This window comes from Chrysemys picta, chromosome 13 (assembly GCF_011386835.1).
Source record: "Chrysemys picta bellii isolate R12L10 chromosome 13, ASM1138683v2, whole genome shotgun sequence".
NCBI lineage: Eukaryota > Metazoa > Chordata > Testudines > Emydidae > Chrysemys > Chrysemys picta.
In genome coordinates this window covers 6,702,247-6,726,696 of record NC_088803.1, presented here as the reverse complement: position 1 = coordinate 6,726,696, position 24,450 = coordinate 6,702,247, and the positions used below count along the sequence as shown (strand labels likewise).

General features: G+C 48.1%; 1 protein-coding gene across 1 annotated transcript in view; it reads left to right on the top strand.

Moving 5' to 3' along the window:
- Positions 1-847: 847 nt before the first annotated feature.
- Positions 848-24,450, top strand: part of LOC101940011 (peroxidasin homolog) — a 31,287-nt gene continuing 7,684 nt past the window's right edge. The window contains exons 1-3 of the mRNA XM_065565339.1: positions 848-1,149; positions 3,170-3,475; positions 5,496-5,801. Of these exons, the coding sequence (XP_065421411.1) occupies positions 870-1,149; positions 3,170-3,475; positions 5,496-5,801 (892 nt within the window). The 5' untranslated portion in view covers positions 848-869. The remainder of the gene's footprint in view (positions 1,150-3,169; positions 3,476-5,495; positions 5,802-24,450) is intronic.

Below are 24,450 nucleotides of genomic sequence, written 5' to 3'. Positions count from 1 at the left end.
TGAGCCCTGGTCTTCCTGGGTACCTCCCCAGAGAACCTGTTTCCCTCACAGGCTGGGCTGCCCCAGGGATCACCAACTTGCAGGATTCTGATGTGACGAGTTCTCCAGCTCCTGTTACCCCTCTTAGTGCCAGTGTGGGGTAAATACCCATCGCACAGGCTCAGGATTTGGGGACTGGAAACCCTCCCCATCCCCGTCAATCCCTTTCTGTTCAAACCCTCCCTGCGATGCAGTACAAACATTAGTTAAAACACACCCCAAGGGCCCAGTGGGACAAGGGGCTGGTTTCAGAAACTTCGCCGTGAGAGAGCGAGATCCCAGCTGGTGAGAATAAAAAAAAACTTGGAAATGAGTCTGTGGGTTCAGCAAGACCAATGAAAATGAGCCCGAGCTCCTTTGGAGTCAATGTGGCCAGATCCCAGCTGGTGTGTGTGATGCTCCCCAGGGGGTGCCCGGGGCTCTGAGGCACCTTCCTACCATTTGCCTTTAGTGCAGCGAAGCCTGTTCTGTGCTTGCTGGGAGCAGCTCCCTGACACCCCCAGCCTCAGCCGCACAAGCCCTCCCCTCCCCGCCCCTGCAGGCTGAGCTGGCCCTGGGCAGGAGCTGCCCCACTCAGGTACCAAGGAGGGGACTCTGCTCCCCTGGGTTCCCCGGCTGTGAGATCTCTGCTGCTCCGTGTTTGCATGGGACAGCGGGACGTGGTTACTGGGCACTGAGTTGGGGCTGGCTGAAGTCCGTGTCCAGGATCCCTCCCTCTTCTGCTCTTCACTGGCCCTTCCTCTGCTTCTGTGCCACCAGCCGCACAAGTAGCCATCTCCTCCCTGACACCCTGTTCTTTTCTAGACCGCGACCCGGCTCCCCAGCTCACCATGTCCCCGCAGCCGCCTGTCTACATAACTGGAGAAGCTGTGACCCTGACGTGCTCAGCTTCCGGGACGTCCACTGTCTCTGGGGTCCGGTTCTTCAGAGATGATCAGGAAATTCAAGGGAAGGAACTCCCTTCACCTCGGTACAGTTACACCAATTCGATTCAACTGTTAGGGGTATCTAGATCACAAGCCGGAGCGTACACCTGTGAATCCTGGAAGAGAGAGTCTGGGAGAGATATAGCATCGGAGAAGAGCCGACCGATCTCCATAATAGTGACAGGTGAGTCCCCCCGTCTCCTGCTGTTTACTGGCCCCGTGGTGGGGTATCTCTGCTCCACACATGGGGTGAGACACAGCCCGGTCACTCAGTTCCAGACAGGCCCACCAACTAGGTCAGTTTCAAACCCGCCCCCCCCATGTCTGGTTACTGTCACTCCCTGGATCTGTGGCTCCTCTAGTGGGTGTTGTGGGGGCTATAGTGCTACTTTGCGTTTTGGGGTCTCCCAGGCAGCAGTAACATCTAAAGTTTGGGGGCCGTCTCTTGTCAGTGCCGGGCCCTGATGTCAGACACACCATGGGGAGGGTGGATTGGGCACCCCAACAGCAGGGCGAGGCTCCTAGCTGATCAGTAAAGTTAGTCACTTAGAAGGCACAGCTGTTGGGCAACTTTCAGCCCTGTCATCCTGGCTCACAAGTCATCTAGTTCTACATGCTCAGTCCTGCTGCTTCATTCATAATTGTTATCAGAAGAGGGATCCATTTCTGATGTCACCCTGACCCCTTCCGGCACCCGCTCACCAGGATCCCAATGGCCCTTGTATATGGGAGGGGAAGGTGCTGCCCTGAGGTGCTTGGCCCCCGGGCATGAAACCACCATAGGATACCAAAAAAAAAAATTTATTAATTAATTAACTAAATCCTTCTCTCAAAGCAGGGATTTGGTCGCTAGAGAGGTCTCTGGTCTAGGTGGAGTTACCAGCTGATGCTCACAGCTGAGACAGAGACCACCCGCCCCTTACCCCTGTTGGGCACTGGGCAATCCAGTCCAGCCAGTGGATCCCACACAGAGATGCCCGGCCTCCTGCTGGGTAACATGTGGGCACAGTGCAGGGTTCGGGTTTAGTGAGGTACAGGGGTGCAGGGTGTTTCCCACAGAGAAGTCTCCATCCCCCTCTTATTCCTGAGATGAATGGAACCTGGTAACATCTGCCCCTCACCTCCCAGGCCTTCCAGACATGCCGTCCATGTGTGACCTTCTCCTGTATCTAACCCATATGCCTGTTTTCCAGAACCCCCTGCGGCCCCATCCCTCTCCCTGAGCCCTGATCTCCCTGGGTACCTCCCCGGAGAGCCTGTTCCCCTCTCATGCTGGACGCTCCTGGGGTCACAAAGCTGCAGGATTCCAAATCGATATGGTGGGGTCATTGAGCATCTCATCTGGGGGTAGCTTCCCTCAAACCCTGAATGTCACAGGGCCAGGGGGACTCTGGGTCATGCACCTGCTTGTACTGATACGTCTGTCCGACCGGGAGATCCCAGCTGTGAAGAACCAGCCCCTCTCCACCAGCCTGGGGGAGACGGCACTTGGCAGGGAGATCGGGCTGGTTTGTGTGTGTTAGGGATTTTTTCATTTATCTCCCAATCCTCCTCACTTTGTGGAGATTCCCCATTCTATCTCCATTCCAGACCCTCCACCACTCCCATGCTCTCTGTTGGCTCCCTGCGCCCATCTCTATCCGAGGGGAGTCAGTCACCCTCAAGTGCTTGGCTCCCAGGAGTGAGAGGGCGACGGGTTACAGGTTCCTCAATCACAGAGCGGAGCAGATCCCCAAAGGGGTCTTCAGCCAGGGCACCTCAGTGATCAGCACGACCTACTCAGCAGAGAGCATGTGTGACGCTCCTCGGGGATACCCAGAGCCTGGGGCATGTTCCTGCCACCTGCCCTTAGCGTGAGGAAGCCTGGTCTGTGCTTGCTGGGGGCAGCTCCCTGACTGCCTGGTCTCAGCCACACAAGCCCTCCCCTCCCCGCCCCTGCAGGCTGAGCTGGCCCTGGGCAGGAGCTGCCCCCTCAGGTACCAAGGAGGGGACTCTGCTCCCGCAGGTTTTCCCGGCTGTGAGATCTCTGCTGCTCCGTGTTTGCATGGGCCAGCGGGACGTGGTTACTGGGCACTGAGTTGGGGCTGGCTGAAGTCCGTGTCCAGGATCCCTCCCTCTTCTGCTCTTCACTGGCCCTTCCTCTGCTTCTGTGCCACCAGCCGCACAAGTAGCCATCTCCTCCCTGACACCCTGTTCTTTTCTAGACCGCGACCCGGCTCCCCAGCTCACCATGTCCCCGCAGCCGCTTGTCTACATAACTGGAGAAGCTGTGACCCTGACGTGCTCAGCTTCCGGGACGTCCACTGTCTCCGGGGTCCGGTTCTTCAGAGATGATCAGGAAATTCAAGGGAAGGAACTCCCCTCACCTCGGTACAGTTACACCAATTCGATTCAACTGTTAGGGGTGTCTAGATCACAAGCCGGAGCGTACACCTGTGAATCCTGGAAGAGAGAGTCTGGGAGAGATATAGCATCGGAGAAGAGCCGACCAATCTCCATAATAGTGACAGGTGAGTCCCCCCGTCTCCTGCTGTTTACTGGCCCCGTGATGGGGTATCTCTGCTCCACACATGGGGTGAGACACAGCCCGGTCACTCAGTTCCAGACAGGACCACCAACTAGGTCAGTTTCAAACCCGCCCCCCCCATGTCTGGTTACTGTCACTCCCTGGATCTGTGGCTCCTCTAGTGGGTGTGGAGGGGGCTATAGTGCTACTTTGGGTTTTGGGGTCTCCCAGGCAGCAGTAACATCTAAAGTTTGGGGGCCGTCTCTTGTCAGTGCCAGGCCCTGATGTCAGACACAGCATGGGGACGGAGGATTGGGCACGCCAACAGCAGGGCGAGGCTCCTAGCTGATCAGTAAAGTTAGTCACTTAGAGGGCACAGCTGTTGGGCAACTTTCAGCCCTGTCATCCTGGCTCACAAGTCATCTAGTTCTACATGCTCAGCCCTGCTGCTTCATTCATAATTGTTATCAGAAGAGGGATCAATTTCTGATGTCACCCTGACCCCTACCGGCACCCGTTCTCCAGGATCCCTGTGGCCCTTGTGTATGGGAGGGGAAGGTGCTGCCCTGAGGTGCTTGGCCCCCGGGCATGAAAGCACCATAGGATACCAAAAAAAAATAATTATTAATTAATTAACTAAATCCTTCTCTCAAAGCAGGGATTTGGTCGCTAGAGAGGTCTCTGGTCTAGGTGGAGTTACCAGCTGATGCTCACAGCTGAGACAGAGACCACCCGCCCCTTACCCCTGTTGGGCACTGGGCAATCCAGTCCAGCCAGTGGATCCCACACAGAGATGCCCGGCCTCCTGCTGGGTAACATGTGGGCACAGTGCAGGGTTCGGGTTTAGTGAGGTACAGGGGTGCAGGGTGTTTCCCACAGAGAAGTCTCCATCCCCCTCTTATTCCTGAGATGAATGGAACCTGGTAACATCTGCCCCTCACCTCCCAGGCCTTCCAGACATGCCGTCCATGTGTGACCTTCTCCTGTATCTAACCCATATGCCTGTTTTCCAGAACCCCCTGCGGCCCCATCCCTCTCCCTGAGCCCTGATCTCCCTGGGTACCTCCCCGGAGAGCCTGTTCCCCTCTCATGCTGGACGCTCCTGGGGTCACAAAGCTGCAGGATTCCAAATCGATATGGTGGGGTCATTGAGCATCTCATCTGGGGGTAGCTTCCCTCAAACCCTGAATGTCACAGGGCCAGGGGGACTCTGGGTCATGCACCTGCTTGTACTGATACGTCTGTCCGACCGGGAGATCCCAGCTGCGAAGAACCAGCCCCTCTCCACCAGCCTGGGGGAGACGGCACTTGGCAGGGAGATCGGGCTGGTTTGTGTGTGTTAGGGATTTTTTCATCTATCTCCCAATCCTCCTCACTTTGTGGAGATTCCCCATTCTATCTCCATTCCAGACCCTCCACCACCCCCATGCTCTCTGTTGGCTCCCTGCGCCCATCTCTATCCGAGGGGAGTCAGTCACCCTCAAGTGCTTGGCTCCCAGGAGTGAAAGGGCGACGGGATAGAGGTTCCTCAATCACAGAGCGGAGCAGATCCCCAAAGGGGTCTTCAGCCAGGGCACCTCAGTGATCAGCACGACCTACTCAGCAGAGAGCATGTGTGACGCTCCTCGGGGATACCCAGGGCCTGGGGCATGTTCCTGCCACCTGCCCTTAGCGTGAGGAAGCCTGGTCTGTGCTTGCTGGGGGCAGCTCCCTGACTGCCTGGTCTCAGCCACACAAGCCCTCCCCTCCCCGCCCCTGCAGGCTGAGCTGGCCCTGGGCAGGAGCTGCCCCCTCAGGTACCAAGGAGGGGACTCTGCTCCCGCTGGGTTCCCCGGCTGTGAGATCTCTGCTGCTCCGTGTTTGCATGGGCCAGCGGGACGTGGTTACTGGGCACTGAGTTGGGGCTGGCTGAAGTCCGTGTCCAGGATCCCTCCCTCTTCTGCTCTTCCCTGGCCCTTCCTCTGCTTCTGTGCCACCAGCCGCACAAGTAGCCATCTCCTCCCTGACACCCTGTTCTTTTCTAGACCGCGACCCGGCTCCCCAGCTCACCATGTCCCCGCAGCCGCTTGTCTACATAACTGGAGAAGCTGTGACCCTGACGTGCTCAGCTTCCGGGACGTCCACTGTCTCCGGGGTCCGGTTCTTCAGAGATGATCAGGAAATTCAAGGGAAGGAACTCCCCTCACCTCGGTACAGTTACACCAATTCGATTCAACTGTTAGGGGTGTCTAGATCACAAGCCGGAGCGTACACCTGTGAATCCTGGAAGAGAGAGTCTGGGAGAGATATAGCATCGGAGAAGAGCCGACCGATCTCCATAATAGTGACAGGTGAGTCCCCCCGTCTCCTGCTGTTTACTGGCCCCGTGGTGGGGTATCTCTGCTCCACACATGGGGTGAGACACAGCCCGGTCACTCAGTTCCAGACAGGACCACCAACTAGGTCAGTTTCAAACCCGCCCCCCCCATGTCTGGTTACTGTCACTCCCTGGATCTGTGGCTCCTCTAGTGGGTGTTGAGGGGGCTATAGTGCTACTTTGGGTTTTGGGGTCTCCCAGGCAGCAGTAACATCTAAAGTTTGGGGGCCGTCTCTTGTCAGTGCCGGGCCCTGATGTCAGACACAGCATGGGGATGGGGGATTGGGCACGCCAACAGCAGGGCGAGGCTCCTAGCTGATCAGTAAAGTTAGTCACTTAGAGGGCACAGCTGTTGGGCAACTTTCAGCCCTTTCATCCTGGCGCACAAGTCATCTAGTTCTACATGCTCAGTCCTGCTACTTCATTCATAATTGTTATCAGAAGAGGGATCCATTTCTGATCTCACCCTGACCACTACCGGCACCCGCTCACCAGGATCCGTATGGCCCTTGTGTATGGGAGGGGAAGGTGCTGCCCTGAGGTGCTTGGCCCCCGGGCATGAAAGCACCATAGGATATCAAAAAAAAAAATATTAATTAATTAACTAAATCCTTCTCTCAAAGCAGGGATTTGGTCGCTAGAGAGGTCTCTGGTCTAGGTGGAGTTACCAGCTGATGCTCACAGCTGAGACAGAGACCACCCGTCCCTTACCCCTGTTGGGCACTGGGCAATCCAGTCCAGCCAGTGGATCCCACACAGAGATGCCTGGCCTCCTGCTGGGTAACATGTGGGCACAGTGCAGGGTTCAGGTTTAGCGAGGTACAGGGGTGCAGGGTGTTTCCCACAGAGAAGTCTCCATCCCCCTCTTATTCCTGAGATGAATGGAACCTGATAACATCTGCCCCTCACCTCCCAGGGCTTCCAGACATCCCGTCCATGTGTGACCTTCTCCTGTATCTAACCCATATGCCTGTTTTCCAGAACCCCCTGCGGCCCCATCCCTCTCCCTGAGCCCTGATCTCCCTGGGTACCTCCCCGGAGAGCCTGTTCCCCTCACACGCTGGGCACCCCTGGGCTCACAGACCTGCAGGATTGCAATTTGGCATTGCAGGAGGATGGAGCATCTCAGCCGGGGCAATGTCACTCACGCCTTGAGGATCATAGCTCCGGGGTCTCTGGGTTATGCTCCTATCTGTACCGGGTACCCCCATGCAGCCAGGAGATCCAAGGTGGGAAGAACCAACCCACCTCCATCAGGCTGGGTTCAGCGGCACTGGGCAGGGTGTTTGGGGTGGTTTGTGCTGTGTGTGTCAGGGACTTTTCTCATTTATCTCCCTTCCTCATGTTGTTGAGGTCCCCCTCTCTGTCTCTATACTAGAAACTCCACCTCCCTGCCCCCCATGCTCTCTCTGGACCTGCTCCACCCCATCTATATTTGAGGGGAGCCAGTCACGGTCAGGAGCTTGGGTCCCATGAGTGAGGAAGCAACGGGGGATATAAGTTCTTAAATCAAAAAGAGGGGTCGATTTCCAACGAGGTGTGACAATGCGGTTCTGGCGGAACCCAACTGAGAGTGCCAACTCAGGACAAATTGCTCAAATAGGGCAGTTACAGCCCCAGGCTGGGGTTTTTTCCACCTCTAAGGCAAACCAAACCAGCCAGACTAAGAGGACTTCGGTCTCACCCCACTGGCTAACCGCAAGTCCCACAAGCAATCTCCTTAGACACTCCAGTTTCCCAGTATTACCACCAGTGCCACTCGTTATAGGGACAAATGGTTATGAAAACCAATACCCCAGTAAAAGAAAAAGGTTCTCCTGATCCCAAAGGACCAAGCCCCAGACCCAGGTCAATATACAAATCAGATCTTACCCACAAATCACGCTGCTGCCAATCCTTTAGAATCTAAAATCTAAAGGTTTATTCATAAAAGGAAAAAGATAGAGATGAGTTAGAATTGGTTAAATGGAATCAATTACATACAGTAATGGCAAAGTTCTTGGTTCAGGCTTGCAGCAGCAATGGAATAAACTGCAGGTTCAAATCAAGTCTCTGGAATACATCCCCCGCTGGGATGGGTCCTCAGTCCTTTGTTCAAAGCTTCAGCTTGTAGCAAAGTTCCTCCAGAGGTATGAAGCAGGATTGAAGACCAGATGGAGATGAGGCATCAGCCTTATATAGTCTTTTCCAGGTGTAAGAACACCTCTTTGTTCTTACTGTGGAAAATTACAGCAACATGGAGTCTGGAGTCACATGGGCCAGTCCCTGCATACTTTGCTGAGTTACAAGGCGTATCTGCCTTCTCTCAATGGGTCCATTGTATAGCTGATGGTCCTTAATGGGCCATCAAGCAGGCTAGGCCGAGCTAACACCAGTTCATCTGGGATGTCCCCCAGCAGCATAGCATAAGTTTGAAATACAGACAGTATAGAGCCAATATTCATAACTTCAACTACAAAAGTGATACACACATATAGACAGCATAATCATAACCAGTAAACCATAACCTTGTCTTAGACACCCCATTTGACCCCCTTTATACAAGATTTGCGTGCCACTACAGGACCTTGGTTGCAACAATGATCTATATGGTCCCAGATTATATCAATAACGTCACACCCCCAACGCAAAATTGATGCAGGAAGGGATGACACAAACATCACTGTCTGCATCCCAAGAGCTCCCCATCCTTGGGTTTATCTCACTATGGCCTAGCTGGCTAAAGAACAACCGAAATGGTTTATCAAAATTGTGTTCAACAACATGATTGAACCTCTTTACAAACAAGGTAAAACTTGGTTAGAACAATAGTGGATTGGATCTGCTCTTGCAGCATGGTTCCTGTATGTCTCATGTGACCTTGCCAAGAGCTAAAGAAAACAGCTACTTTATCCATACAAGCTCGGGCAAATGTTTGGAACCCAATTAACATCAAATAAATGCAGATATTAATGATGTTCATAGTACAGGAATCTTGGCATTTAGCCATGAAGGCAATATGGTAGTGTGCCTTAGTTTCCCTTCTCATACAGTACATTAGGTCTGGAATGTCTTTTCTCCTGTGAAAAGTTCCAATACTGTTTACAGGCATCAACTGTGAAACATTAGTATAGCAAGGCCTTTTAACATAAAGTGTGTTCTCATGTATTCCTGTTAACATGTTCAAGGGATTTTCCAACAGATTAGGAACATTGTACATTCTTACAGTTCTTGGTAATAGCAACACATCAGTTACAAAATTACCATTAGCATTAACAACAAATCCATTGCAAGTGTCCATCTACAATCATGGTTGTCATGCCACACCTTTGGCTCAATACCATTGGAGTTTGGGCATTTTAGGGTTAACCTGTGGCTTTCCTTTGCAAAATTCAGTTTTCTCTTTCCTCCTTGTCCTGCAGGATCACACCCTGATTTTTCTTGCTTAACAGAATTTACTGGCTGATGGGGTGGGCTCTCTGTGCTAACAGCTATTAGCAAGTCCTTCCCCTCCCAGCCAGACAAGTAATTTGCATTACCACAGTCAGAAGCCAGTCCACCAGTTTTCATATCCTTAACTGTTATCATTTCCAAGGCTGGACTCTGTCTTAAAGAGATACCACACAAATCCAAAGAGTCTGAGGGTGAGAGTTTGCTTGCTCTCCCCTGCATCCTCAAGCATTTAGCCATAAAACTGTTCTGCTTTGAAACACCAGTAACCAAATCTGTCCTCAGACCCTGAAGCACAGACTGCTCACTTAAAGAATTAGAATGGAGACATTCCTGTTCCAACACCATTGTCTTCCCAACAAGCTGGCCACACACAGCCACTCGGTTATAGGGCTGCTCAACTTTCTTAACAGCTCTTACTCCATCTGAGACCTTCTCAAAGCTACCCACACTGGATCTTTCGAAAGGAAAGTCAGTGGATCCATTCACAACAGAAAATTTCTGGCTGTTAGGAACTGAAACTTCCTTGATTAAATTACTCTCACACCCTTCATTTGCAGGGAACTGCTTGCACAAATTACCATGAGGATTCCTTTCCCCAGGAGCTTTTTTAAGCAGCAAATCACCCCTCACAGAAATTCTGCCCTTACCCTCTTCACCTAGGGCTTGCTCTAAAGGAACACTTTCCTGAGCAACAACAGACTTTTTCTGGGTCTTACTTACATCCAGGATCTCCTTTGGCCCATCAGGCAGATTTCTACACAATCCCCTTTCAGGCAAACCCATAGACTTCCTAGATGAAAGGTTAGAAACATTTCCCTTTCCTTTGCCACACACAAGTTTAGGAATCCTTTCCTTCTTGCTACAAGTTTCCACACCATCAGTAGGTAACACAACCAAATCACCTGCATGCTCTCCGTGTGCCCCGGCTAGGGTATTACCCTGATTAGACCATGTTGCTACACCCTTTACCAACCACACACTAGCAATAGGCAAAATACAAGCACCAGAATTGTCTGGTCTCTGGGATTTTGCTAAGACACTAACTGTATGCAACTTAGTTACAGTGCCATTCTCCCCAGCAGACACAGACTTAGGACCATTCCCTTCCTGGGCTTTAGTTGAATTCAGAACCAACTTTGAGACAACTGCACTATTCTCAACCATCACAGGCTGAAAGGCACCTTCTGTCTGCTCCACAGACAAAGAAGAGCTGGAGACACCTTTTTTACCAGACACATAGCTCGGGATTTCATTTCCCTTGTCCCAGCACACTGGGCTGTTCACAGACAACTGCTTGGAGACTGAGGTAGCTTCCTCCATAGGCAAGTCAATACCCCTGACAGACACAGGCACATTTCCTTCACTGTCACTATTCTCCACACAGGAAACAGGTAAGGTATAGGGACATTTATCTTCCACTATCCCTGCCTTCCCAAACTGCTGACTAGACAAAGCCATCAGCTCACAAGGCTGCCTTGGCTCCTCCAAACTTTTCCTGCCTTCCTCTCCTTTGTCCCAGCACACAGGGCTGATTACAGACAAAGACTGGGAGAGTGGGGCAGCTTCCTTACCAGGCACCTTGCCACTCCCAGCAGACAAACTGCTCTTTTTACTACACTGAGCCACTGCCAGCAAATCACAGTTACCCTTTTCAGATTCACTTTTACAAGCTGTACTAGCCACCAAAACATCACCCATCAAAAATCCACCCTTTCCTTCCTCAGTTAGGGCTTCCACCTGACCATCCTCTTTAGTCTGCTCCAGAGAAACATTTTCCTGCCCAATAAGATTTTGCTGCTCTTGATTCAACTCCAGATTCACTTCTGAGACACTAGACCGACATTCAGAAACTTCATTTACCGACAAATAGCTCTTCTCAGACAAACCTTTGGAGCAACCCTCCCCAGGCAAATCATTGCCCACAATAGACACAGGTTTAAGATCATTCCTGTCCTGTGACTGACCACCTGGACTGAACAAAGCTTTAACATTTTCCCCAATCAAAAGATCCTTAGGCAATAACTTCCTTACACCAGCTATAACCTCATGCTTAGCACCATTCCATTCAAGGTGGATTCTGGCTAAAGGCACACGGACAGTAAACTCATAGAGGACTACAACATTCACACTCTGATCTGGTAAATAATCTTCCTCTTTGACAAGATCTGCTTTAACAAGAGTGATGTTAGAAGCCATAATTTGCCCTACACAGCTTTTACCATTGACTTTTACATTCTCTGTGAATCTTTCATTACCACTCCCATACAGAGCATTGGCACCAGTTATGGAGTCACCCTTTACTGAACACACAGTAAAAGCATTTACATAAAAGGTGGCAGAATTGGGGTACATTTGGTTACACCCAGACAACTGCTCAGAGTTATACAACATACCAACATTGTTATAAACCGGACTTTCAAGAGGATACAATTTCTGCTTTTCTTCCCTTGCTTTTTTGACTTGGAGCTGAAATCTTTGCACTTTTGCCTCAGCTTCTAGTTCCTGCAATCGAATTTCTGCCAGTCTTTGTTCATGTTCAAGTTGAAGTTTACTTGCTGCCTTTTGCTTTTCAATTGCTTCTGCCTTCTGATCACTGGCCATTAACAGATCTCTCAGTTCTTGATTTGTAGCTTTCTTTCTAAAGCTTATCCCCTTTTCTGAACACAAATCTTTCAGGGCTTTTTTTGTCAAGGCCCTCATATGCTCTTTGCTCACCCATTGCAACTGCTCTTTAACCAACCAAACTCTCAATCCCAAAATTCAAATTTGGATAACGTGGGGTTCTGATCCAAAGCTTAATTGACCTGGTTCTGTGGATCCAAGCACGACTACGCCACTGTGACAATGCGGTTCTGGCGGAACCCAACTGAGAGTGCCAACTCAGGACAAATTGCTCAAATAGGGCAGTTACAGCCCCAGGCTGGGGTTTTTTCCACCTCTAAGGCAAACCAAACCAGCCAGACTAAGAGGACTTCGGTCTCACCCCACTGGCTAACTGCAAGTCTCACAAGCAATCTCCTTAGACACTCCAGTTTCCCAGTATTACCACCAGTGCCACTCGTTATGGGGACAAATGGTTATGAAAACCAATACCCCAGTAAAAGAAAAAGGTTCTCCTGATCCCAAAGGACCAAGCCCCAGACCCAGGTCAATATACAAATCAGATCTTACCCACAAATCACGCTGCTGCCAATCCTTTAGAATCTAAAATCTAAAGGTTTATTCATAAAAGGAAAAAGATAGAGATGAGAGTTAGAATTGGTTAAATGGAATCAATTACATACAGTAATGGCAAAGTTCTTGGTTCAGGCTTGCAGCAGCGATAGAATAAACTGCAGGTTTAAATCAAGTCTCTGGAATACATCCCCCGCTGGGATGGGTCCTCAGTCCTTTGTTCAAAGCTTCAGCTTGTAGCAAAGTTCCTCCAGAGGTATGAAGCAGGATTGAAGACCAGATGGAGATGAGGCATCAGCCTTATATAGTCTTTTCCAGGTGTAAGAACACCTCTTTGTTCTTACTGTGGAAAATTACAGCAACATGGAGTCGAGTCACATGGGCCAGTCCCTGCATACTTTGCTGAGTTACAAGGTGTATCTGCCTTCTCTCAATGGGTCCATTGTATAGCTGATGGTCCTTAATGGGCCATCAAGCAGGCTAGGCCGAGCTAACACCAGTTCGTCTGGGATGTCCCCCAGCAGCATAGCATAAGTTTGAAATACAGACAGTATAGAGCCAATATTCATAACTTCAACTACAAAAGTGATACACACATATAGACAGCATAATCATAACCAGTAAACCATAACCTTGTCTTAGACACCCCATTTGACCCCCTTTATACAAGATTTGCGTGCCACTACAGGACCTTGGTTGCAACAATGATCTATATGGTCCCAGATTATATCAATAACGTCACACCCCCAACGCAAAATTGATGCAGGAAGGGATGACACAAACATCACTGTCTGCATCCCAAGAGCTCCCCATCCTTGGGTTTATCTCACTATGGCCTAGCTGGCTAAAGAACAACCGAAATGGTTTATCAAAATTGTGTTCAACAACATGATTGAACCTCTTTACAAACAAGGTAAAACTTGGTTAGAACAATAGTGGATTGGATCTGCTCTTGCAGCATGGTTCCTGTATGTCTCATGTGACCTTGCCAAGAGCTAAAGAAAACAGCTACTTTATCCATACAAGCTCGGGCAAATGTTTGGAACCCAATTAACATCAAATAAATGCAGATATTAATGATGTTCATAGTACAGGAATCTTGGCATTTAGCCATGAAGGCAATATGGTAGTGTGCCTTAGTTTCCCTTCTCATACAGTACATTAGGTCTGGAATGTCTTTTCTCCTGTGAAAAGTTCCAATACTGTTTACAGGCATCAACTGTGAAACATTAGTATAGCAAGGCCTTTTAACATAAAGTGTGTTCTCATGTATTCCTGTTAACATGTTCAAGGGATTTTCCAACAGATTAGGAACATTGTACATTCTTACAGTTCTTGGTAATAGCAACACATCAGTTACAAAATTACCATTAGCATTAACAACAAATCCATTGCAAGTGTCCATCTACAATCATGGTTGTCATGCCACACCTTTGGCTCAATACCATTGGAGTTTGGGCATTTTAGGGTTAACCTGTGGCTTTCCTTTGCAAAATTCAGTTTTCTCTTTCCTCCTTGTCCTGCAGGATCACACCCTGATTTTTCTTGCTTAACAGAATTTACTGGCTGATGGGGTGGGCTCTCTGTGCTAACAGCTATTAGCAAGTCCTTCCCCTCCCAGCCAGACAAGTAATTTGCATTACCACAGTCAGAAGCCAGTCCACCAGTTTTCATATCCTTAACTGTTATCATTTCCAAGGCTGGACTCTGTCTTAAAGAGATACCACACAAATCCAAAGAGTCTGAGGGTGAGAGTTTGCTTGCTCTCCCCTGCATCCTCAAGCATTTAGCCATAAAACTGTTCTGCTTTGAAACACCAGTAACCAAATCTGTCCTCAGACCCTGAAGCACAGACTGCTCACTTAAAGAATTAGAATGGAGACATTCCTGTTCCAACACCATTGTCTTCCCAACAAGCTGGCCACACACAGCCACTCGGTTATAGGGCTGCTCAACTTTCTTAACAGCTCTTACTCCATCTGAGACCTTCTCAAAGCTACCCACACTGGATCTTTCGAAAGGAAAGTCAGTGGATCCATTCACAACAGAAAATTTCTGGCTGTTAGGAACTGAAACTTCCTTGATTAAATTACTCTGGGCTGTTCACAGACAACTGCTTGGAGACTGAGGTAGCTTCCTCCATAGGCAAGTCAATACCCCTGACAGACACAGGCACATTTCCTTCACTGTCACTATTCTCCACACAGGAAACAGGTAAGGTATAGGGACATTTATCTTCCACTATCCCTGCCTTCCCAAACTGCTGACTAGACAAAGCCATCAGCTCACAAGGCTGCCTTGGCTCCTCCAAACTTTTCCTGCCTTCCTCTCCTTTGTCCCAGCACACAGGGCTGATTACAGACAAAGACTGGGAGAGTGGGGCAGCTTCCTTACCAGGCACCTTGCCACTCCCAGCAGACAAACTGCTCTTTTTACTACACTGAGCCACTGCCAGCAAATCACAGTTACCCTTTTCAGATTCACTTTTACAAGCTGTACTAGCCACCAAAACATCACCCATCAAAAATCCACCCTTTCCTTCCTCAGTTAGGGCTTCCACCTGACCATCCTCTTTAGTCTGCTCCAGAGAAACATTTTCCTGCCCAATAAGATTTTGCTGCTCTTGATTCAACTCCAGATTCACTTCTGAGACACTAGACCGACATTCAGAAACTTCATTTACCGACAAATAGCTCTTCTCAGACAAACCTTTGGAGCAACCCTCCCCAGGCAAATCATTGCCCACAATAGACACAGGTTTAAGATCATTCCTGTCCTGTGACTGACCACCTGGACTGAACAAAGCTTTAACATTTTCCCCAATCAAAAGATCCTTAGGCAATAACTTCCTTACACCAGCTATAACCTCATGCTTAGCACCATTCCATTCAAGGTGGATTCTGGCTAAAGGCACACGGACAGTAAACTCATAGAGGACTACAACATTCACACTCTGATCTGGTAAATAATCTTCCTCTTTGACAAGATCTGCTTTAACAAGAGTGATGTTAGAAGCCATAATTTGCCCTACACAGCTTTTACCATTGACTTTTACATTCTCTGTGAATCTTTCATTACCACTCCCATACAGAGCATTGGCACCAGTTATGGAGTCACCCTTTACTGAACACACAGTAAAAGCATTTACATAAAAGGTGGCAGAATTGGGGTACATTTGGTTACACCCAGACAACTGCTCAGAGTTATACAACATACCAACATTGTTATAAACCGGACTTTCAAGAGGATACAATTTCTGCTTTTCTTCCCTTGCTTTTTTGACTTGGAGCTGAAATCTTTGCACTTTTGCCTCAGCTTCTAGTTCCTGCAATCGAATTTCTGCCAGTCTTTGTTCATGTTCAAGTTGAAGTTTACTTGCTGCCTTTTGCTTTTCAATTGCTTCTGCCTTCTGATCACTGGCCATTAACAGATCTCTCAGTTCTTGATTTGTAGCTTTCTTTCTAAAGCTTATCCCCTTTTCTGAACACAAATCTTTCAGGGCTTTTTTTGTCAAGGCCCTCATATGCTCTTTGCTCACCCATTGCAACTGCTCTTTAACCAACCAAACTCTCAATCCCAAAATTCAAATTTGGATAACGTGGGGTTCTGATCCAAAGCTTAATTGACCTGGTTCTGTGGATCCAAGCACGACTACGCCACTGTGACAATGCGGTTCTGGCGGAACCCAACTGAGAGTGCCAACTCAGGACAAATTGCTCAAATAGGGCAGTTACAGCCCCAGGCTGGGGTTTTTTCCACCTCTAAGGCAAACCAAACCAGCCAGACTAAGAGGACTTCGGTCTCACCCCACTGGCTAACTGCAAGTCTCACAAGCAATCTCCTTAGACACTCCAGTTTCCCAGTATTACCACCAGTGCCACTCGTTATGGGGACAAATGGTTATGAAAACCAATACCCCAGTAAAAGAAAAAGGTTCTCCTGATCCCAAAGGACCAAGCCCCAGACCCAGGTCAATATACAAATCAGATCTTACCCACAAATCACGCTGCTGCCAATCCTTTAGAATCTAAAATCTAAAGGTTTATTCATAAAAGGAAAAAGATAGAGATGAGAGTTAGAATTGGTTAAATGGAATCAATTACATACAGTAATGGCAAAGTTCTTGGTTCAGGCTTGCAGCAGCGATAGAATAAACTGCAGGTTTAAATCAAGTCTCTGGAATACATCCCCCGCTGGGATGGGTCCTCAGTCCTTTGTTCAAAGCTTCAGCTTGTAGCAAAGTTCCTCCAGAGGTATGAAGCAGGATTGAAGACCAGATGGAGATGAGGCATCAGCCTTATATAGTCTTTTCCAGGTGTAAGAACACCTCTTTGTTCTTACTGTGGAAAATTACAGCAACATGGAGTCGAGTCACATGGGCCAGTCCCTGCATACTTTGCTGAGTTACAAGGCGTATCTGCCTTCTCTCAATGGGTCCATTGTATAGCTGATGGTCCTTAATGGGCCATCAAGCAGGCTAGGCCGAGCTAACACCAGTTCGTCTGGGATGTCCCCCAGCAGCATAGCATAAGTTTGAAATACAGACAGTATAGAGCCAATATTCATAACTTCAACTACAAAAGTGATACACACATATAGACAGCATAATCATAACCAGTAAACCATAACCTTGTCTTAGACACCCCATTTGACCCCCTTTATACAAGATTTGCGTGCCACTACAGGACCTTGGTTGCAACAATGATCTATATGGTCCCAGATTATATCAATAACGTCACACCCCCAACGCAAAATTGATGCAGGAAGGGATGACACAAACATCACTGTCTGCATCCCAAGAGCTCCCCATCCTTGGGTTTATCTCACTATGGCCTAGCTGGCTAAAGAACAACCGAAATGGTTTATCAAAATTGTGTTCAACAACATGATTGAACCTCTTTACAAACAAGGTAAAACTTGGTTAGAACAATAGTGGATTGGATCTGCTCTTGCAGCATGGTTCCTGTATGTCTCATGTGACCTTGCCAAGAGCTAAAGAAAACAGCTACTTTATCCATACAAGCTCGGGCAAATGTTTGGAACCCAATTAACATCAAATAAATGCAGATATTAATGATGTTCATAGTACAGGAATCTTGGCATTTAGCCATGAAGGCAATATGGTAGTGTGCCTTAGTTTCCCTTCTCATACAGTACATTAGGTCTGGAATGTCTTTTCTCCTGTGAAAAGTTCCAATACTGTTTACAGGCATCAACTGTGAAACATTAGTATAGCAAGGCCTTTTAACATAAAGTGTGTTCTCATGTATTCCTGTTAACATGTTCAAGGGATTTTCCAACAGATTAGGAACATTGTACATTCTTACAGTTCTTGGTAATAGCAACACATCAGTTACAAAATTACCATTAGCATTAACAACAAATCCATTGCAAGTGTCCATCTACAATCATGGTTGTCATGCCACACCTTTGGCTCAATACCATTGGAGTTTGGGCATTTTAGGGTTAACCTGTGGCTTTCCTTTGCAAAATTCAGTTTTCTCTTTCCTCCTTGTCCTGCAGGATCACACCCTGATTTTTCTTGCTTAACAGAATTTACTGGCTGATGGGGTGGGCTCTCTGTGCTAACAGCTATTAGCAAGTCCTTCCCCTCCCAGCCAGACAAGTAATTTGCATTACCACAGTCAGAAGCCAGTCCACCAGTTTTCATATCCTTAACTGTTATCATTTCCAAGGCTGGACTCTGTCTTAAAGAGATACCACACAAATCCAAAGAGTCTGAGGGTGAGAGTTTGCTTGCTCTCCCCTGCATCCTCAAGCATTTAGCCATAAAACTGTTCTGCTTTGAAACACCAGTAACCAAATCTGTCCTCAGACCCTGAAGCACAGACTGCTCACTTAAAGAATTAGAATGGAGACATTCCTGTTCCAACACCATTGTCTTCCCAACAAGCTGGCCACACACAGCCACTCGGTTATAGGGCTGCTCAACTTTCTTAACAGCTCTTACTCCATCTGAGACCTTCTCAAAGCTACCCACACTGGATCTTTCGAAAGGAAAGTCAGTGGATCCATTCACAACAGAAAATTTCTGGCTGTTAGGAACTGAAACTTCCTTGATTAAATTACTCTCACACCCTTCATTTGCAGGGAACTGCTTGCACAAATTACCATGAGGATTCCTTTCCCCAGGAGCTTTTTTAAGCAGCAAATCACCCCTCACAGAAATTCTGCCCTTACCCTCTTCACCTAGGGCTTGCTCTAAAGGAACACTTTCCTGAGCAACAACAGACTTTTTCTGGGTCTTACTTACATCCAGGATCTCCTTTGGCCCATCAGGCAGATTTCTACACAATCCCCTTTCAGGCAAACCCATAGACTTCCTAGATGAAAGGTTAGAAACATTTCCCTTTCCTTTGCCACACACAAGTTTAGGAATCCTTTCCTTCTTGCTACAAGTTTCCACACCATCAGTAGGTAACACAACCAAATCACCTGCATGCTCTCCGTGTGCCCCGGCTAGGGTATTACCCTGATTAGACTATGTTGCTACACCCTTTACCAACCACACACTAGCAATAGGCAAAATACAAGCACCAGAATTGTCTGGTCTCTGGGATTTTGCTAAGACACTAACTGTATGCAACTTAGTTACAGTGCCATTCTCCCCAGCAGACACAGACTTAGGACCATTCCCTTCCTGGGCTTTAGTTGAATTCAGAACCAACTTTGAGACAACTGCACTATTCTCAACCATCACAGGCTGAAAGGCACCTTCTGTCTGCTCCACAGACAAAGAAGAGCTGGAGACACCTTTTTTACCAGACACATAGCTCGGGATTTCATTTCCCTTGTCCCAGCACACTGGGCTGTTCACAGACAACTGCTTGGAGACTGAGGTAGCTTCCTCCATAGGCAAGTCAATACCCCTGACAGACACAGGCACATTTCCTTCACTGTCACTATTCTCCACACAGGAAACAGGTAAGGTATAGGGACATTTATCTTCCACTATCCCTGCCTTCCCAAACTGCTGACTAGACAAAGCCATCAGCTCACAAGGCTGCCTTGGCTCCTCCAAACTTTTCCTGCCTTCCTCTCCTTTGTCCCAGCACACAGGGCTGATTACAGACAAAGACTGGGAGAGTGGGGCAGCTTCCTTACCAGGCACCTTGCCACTCCCAGCAGACAAACTGCTCTTTTTACTACACTGAGCCACTGCCAGCAAATCACAGTTACCCTTTTCAGATTCACTTTTACAAGCTGTACTAGCCACCAAAACATCACCCATCAAAAATCCACCCTTTCCTTCCTCAGTTAGGGCTTCCACCTGACCATCCTCTTTAGTCTGCTCCAGAGAAACATTTTCCTGCCCAATAAGATTTTGCTGCTCTTGATTCAACTCCAGATTCACTTCTGAGACACTAGACCGACATTCAGAAACTTCATTTACCGACAAATAGCTCTTCTCAGACAAACCTTTGGAGCAACCCTCCCCAGGCAAATCATTGCCCACAATAGACACAGGTTTAAGATCATTCCTGTCCTGTGACTGACCACCTGGACTGAACAAAGCTTTAACATTTTCCCCAATCAAAAGATCCTTAGGCAATAACTTCCTTACACCAGCTATAACCTCATGCTTAGCACCATTCCATTCAAGGTGGATTCTGGCTAAAGGCACACGGACAGTAAACTCATAGAGGACTACAACATTCACACTCTGATCTGGTAAATAATCTTCCTCTTTGACAAGATCTGCTTTAACAAGAGTGATGTTAGAAGCCATAATTTGCCCTACACAGCTTTTACCATTGACTTTTACATTCTCTGTGAATCTTTCATTACCACTCCCATACAGAGCATTGGCACCAGTTATGGAGTCACCCTTTACTGAACACACAGTAAAAGCATTTACATAAAAGGTGGCAGAATTGGGGTACATTTGGTTACACCCAGACAACTGCTCAGAGTTATACAACATACCAACATTGTTATAAACCGGACTTTCAAGAGGATACAATTTCTGCTTTTCTTCCCTTGCTTTTTTGACTTGGAGCTGAAATCTTTGCACTTTTGCCTCAGCTTCTAGTTCCTGCAATCGAATTTCTGCCAGTCTTTGTTCATGTTCAAGTTGAAGTTTACTTGCTGCCTTTTGCTTTTCAATTGCTTCTGCCTTCTGATCACTGGCCATTAACAGATCTCTCAGTTCTTGATTTGTAGCTTTCTTTCTAAAGCTTATCCCCTTTTCTGAACACAAATCTTTCAGGGCTTTTTTTGTCAAGGCCCTCATATGCTCTTTGCTCACCCATTGCAACTGCTCTTTAACCAACCAAACTCTCAATCCCAAAATTCAAATTTGGATAACGTGGGGTTCTGATCCAAAGCTTAATTGACCTGGTTCTGTGGATCCAAGCACGACTACGCCACTGTGACAATGCGGTTCTGGCGGAACCCAACTGAGAGTGCCAACTCAGGACAAATTGCTCAAATAGGGCAGTTACAGCCCCAGGCTGGGGTTTTTTCCACCTCTAAGGCAAACCAAACCAGCCAGACTAAGAGGACTTCGGTCTCACCCCACTGGCTAACTGCAAGTCTCACAAGCAATCTCCTTAGACACTCCAGTTTCCCAGTATTACCACCAGTGCCACTCGTTATGGGGACAAATGGTTATGAAAACCAATACCCCAGTAAAAGAAAAAGGTTCTCCTGATCCCAAAGGACCAAGCCCCAGACCCAGGTCAATATACAAATCAGATCTTACCCACAAATCACGCTGCTGCCAATCCTTTAGAATCTAAAATCTAAAGGTTTATTCATAAAAGGAAAAAGATAGAGATGAGAGTTAGAATTGGTTAAATGGAATCAATTACATACAGTAATGGCAAAGTTCTTGGTTCAGGCTTGCAGCAGCGATAGAATAAACTGCAGGTTTAAATCAAGTCTCTGGAATACATCCCCCGCTGGGATGGGTCCTCAGTCCTTTGTTCAAAGCTTCAGCTTGTAGCAAAGTTCCTCCAGAGGTATGAAGCAGGATTGAAGACCAGATGGAGATGAGGCATCAGCCTTATATAGTCTTTTCCAGGTGTAAGAACACCTCTTTGTTCTTACTGTGGAAAATTACAGCAACATGGAGTCGAGTCACATGGGCCAGTCCCTGCATACTTTGCTGAGTTACAAGGCGTATCTGCCTTCTCTCAATGGGTCCATTGTATAGCTGATGGTCCTTAATGGGCCATCAAGCAGGCTAGGCCGAGCTAACACCAGTTCGTCTGGGATGTCCCCCAGCAGCATAGCATAAGTTTGAAATACAGACAGTATAGAGCCAATATTCATAACTTCAACTACAAAAGTGATACACACATATAGACAGCATAATCATAACCAGTAAACCATAACCTTGTCTTAGACACCCCATTTGACCCCCTTTATACAAGATTTGCGTGCCACTACAGGACCTTGGTTGCAACAATGATCTATATGGTCCCAGATTATATCAATAACGTCACACGAGGTCTCCAGCCAGGGCACCTGGCTGATCAGCACGATTTACGCACCAGACAGCAAAGCGTACACCTGTGTGTACTGGAGAGTGGAGCGTGGATGATGAAAGATCCCAGCTGAAAGTAGCCCTCCCATCCTGTTGTCTGTGATGGGTGAGACCCCATTTCCACCTGCGGGTGGATGAGACATGAGAGTCATCACTGGGGAGGACCCTTCTCCATCCCTTCCCAGCTACAGTCAGGAATTGTGCTGCTGCAGCTCCAGGCCATGATCCCAGTTGTCCCAGTGCCCCCTGCCTCTCCCCAGCCTGACTGCCCAGAGAGCCATTACCACAGCCTGGGACTTTCTCCTCTCCCGCTCTCCACTGACCCCTCTGCCCCAGATGCTCCTCTCCACAGAACAATCATCTTCCCCTCCCTCTGCTCTCCAGACCAGCCCCCAGCCTCTCTGCTTTGCCCTTCCCCCAATTCATTCCTCTTAGGCACAGACCCCACAGCCAAGGATGGGAGTTGAACTCCGACGTGGCCCCCATCTCAGACAGGAGGGGCCAGCTGGGGTAACAGCTGAGGCAAAGAAATCAGAGCTCCAGACCTGGATAATCCAGGCCAGTCAATGGAGCATAGCTCATACTTCCTAGGTTGTCAGGCCAGAAAGGACCACTGTCTTCATCTTGTCTGACTTCCAGCATTGCACAGGCCGGAGAACTAGAGCAGAACCAGCGTTAACATCCCTCTGGCCTCCACTCCTGCCTCTTCTGATTACACTTCTGCTTATTATCCTCTCTCCCTCCTTCCACGTTGGACTCTAGTCTTTAAATTTAAGGCTTTAAGGCTTTTGCGAACAGGGGCTGCTAACAGGGAGTTTCGCAAGAGAGTTTAGGAAGGGAGCGCGGGTTCCTTGCCAGTTCTATATTATACCCTTTATTCCCCTTAAAACCTATAAACCAAACTACATTCAAAACTTCTTGCTTTAAACAACCCCTTCTTTAACTAGGAGACAATGCAGGCAGAAGCCCAGCTGCAGAGTGGGGGCTATCCAGTTTATTGCACTGAGTGTAGCATGTATGATTACCTGCCCTGTGGGCAGGTGGCGTATGTGTGCATTCGGTGCAAGGAGCTCCTGGCCCTCAGAGACCACGTACGGACTTTGGAGGCCAGGGTGGAGGAACTGGAGGCGCTAAGGGAGGCAGAGAGGTATGTTGATGAGGCTTTCCGGGACACTGTAGAATTGTCCCACCTCCGGTCAGACAGCCACTGCACTGTTGAGGAGGATGAAAGGCCCAGGGAAGCAGAGTAGTCAACGGGAGCAGAGGGAAACCTTCCCATAGTTGGGACCCTCCTTCCAGATGGTGCTGGGGTTGCCTCTCACACTGAGGTTACCTCTCTGGGGGAGGGACCTCCAGTTGCTAGGAAAAGGCAGGTATTAGTATTGGGAGATTTGATCATTAGAAACATAGATAGCTGGGTTTGTAATGACTGGGAGAAACGTATGGTGACTTGCCTGCCTGGTGCGAAGGTTGCGGATCTCTCGAGGCATCTAGACAGACTTATGTGTAGTGCTGGGGAGGAGCCGGTGGTCGTGGTACATGTAGGTACCAATGACATAGGGAAGGGTAGGAGAGATGTCCTGGAGGCCAAATTTAGGCTGCTACGGAAGAGACTGAAATCCAGGACCTCTATGGTGGCATTCTCAGAAATGTTCCCAGTTCCATGCGCAGGGCCAGGTAGGCAGGCAGAGCTTCAGAGTCTCAATGCATGGATGAGACGATGGTGTAGAGAGGAGGGGTTTACATTCATTAGGAACTGGGGAAACTTCTGGAATGGGGGGAGCCTATACAGGAAGGATGGGCTCCACCTAAACCAAAGTGGAACCAGACTGCTGGCACTAAACATTAAAAAGGTTGTAGAGCAGTTTTTAAACTAGGAGATGGGGGAAAGCCGACTGCTGCAGAGGAGCATGTGGCTCGGACAGAGACTTCTCTTAGGGGAGAGTCTAATGATAGAGAATCTCCAGGGTATAGTCAGGAGCAGAGGATGGAAGAGGATAAAGTAGGGGCCAGATCAGACAAGAAACATTCACATAAAAAAGAATCTGACACATCAGAAAAGGGCAGACAAATGAACAGTGACGAGTTTTTAAAGTGCTTGTACACAAATGCTAAAAGTCTAAATAATAAGATGGGTGAACTAGAGTGCCTCGTGTTAAAGGAGGATATTGATATAATTGGCATCACAGAAACCTGGTGGACTGAGAGCAATCAATGGGACACAATCATTCTGGGGTACAAAATATATCGGAAGGACAGAACAGGTCGTGCGGGGGGGGGGGATTGGCACTATATGTGAAAGAAAATGTAGAATCAAATGAAGTAAAAATCTTAAGTGAATCCACATATTCCATAGAATCTCTATGGATAGTAATTCCATGGTCTAATAAGAATATAACATTAGGGATCTATTATCGATCACCTGACCAGGACGGTGATAGTGATGATGAAATGCTAAGGGAAATTAGAGAGACTATCAAAATTAAGAACTCAATAATAGTGGGGG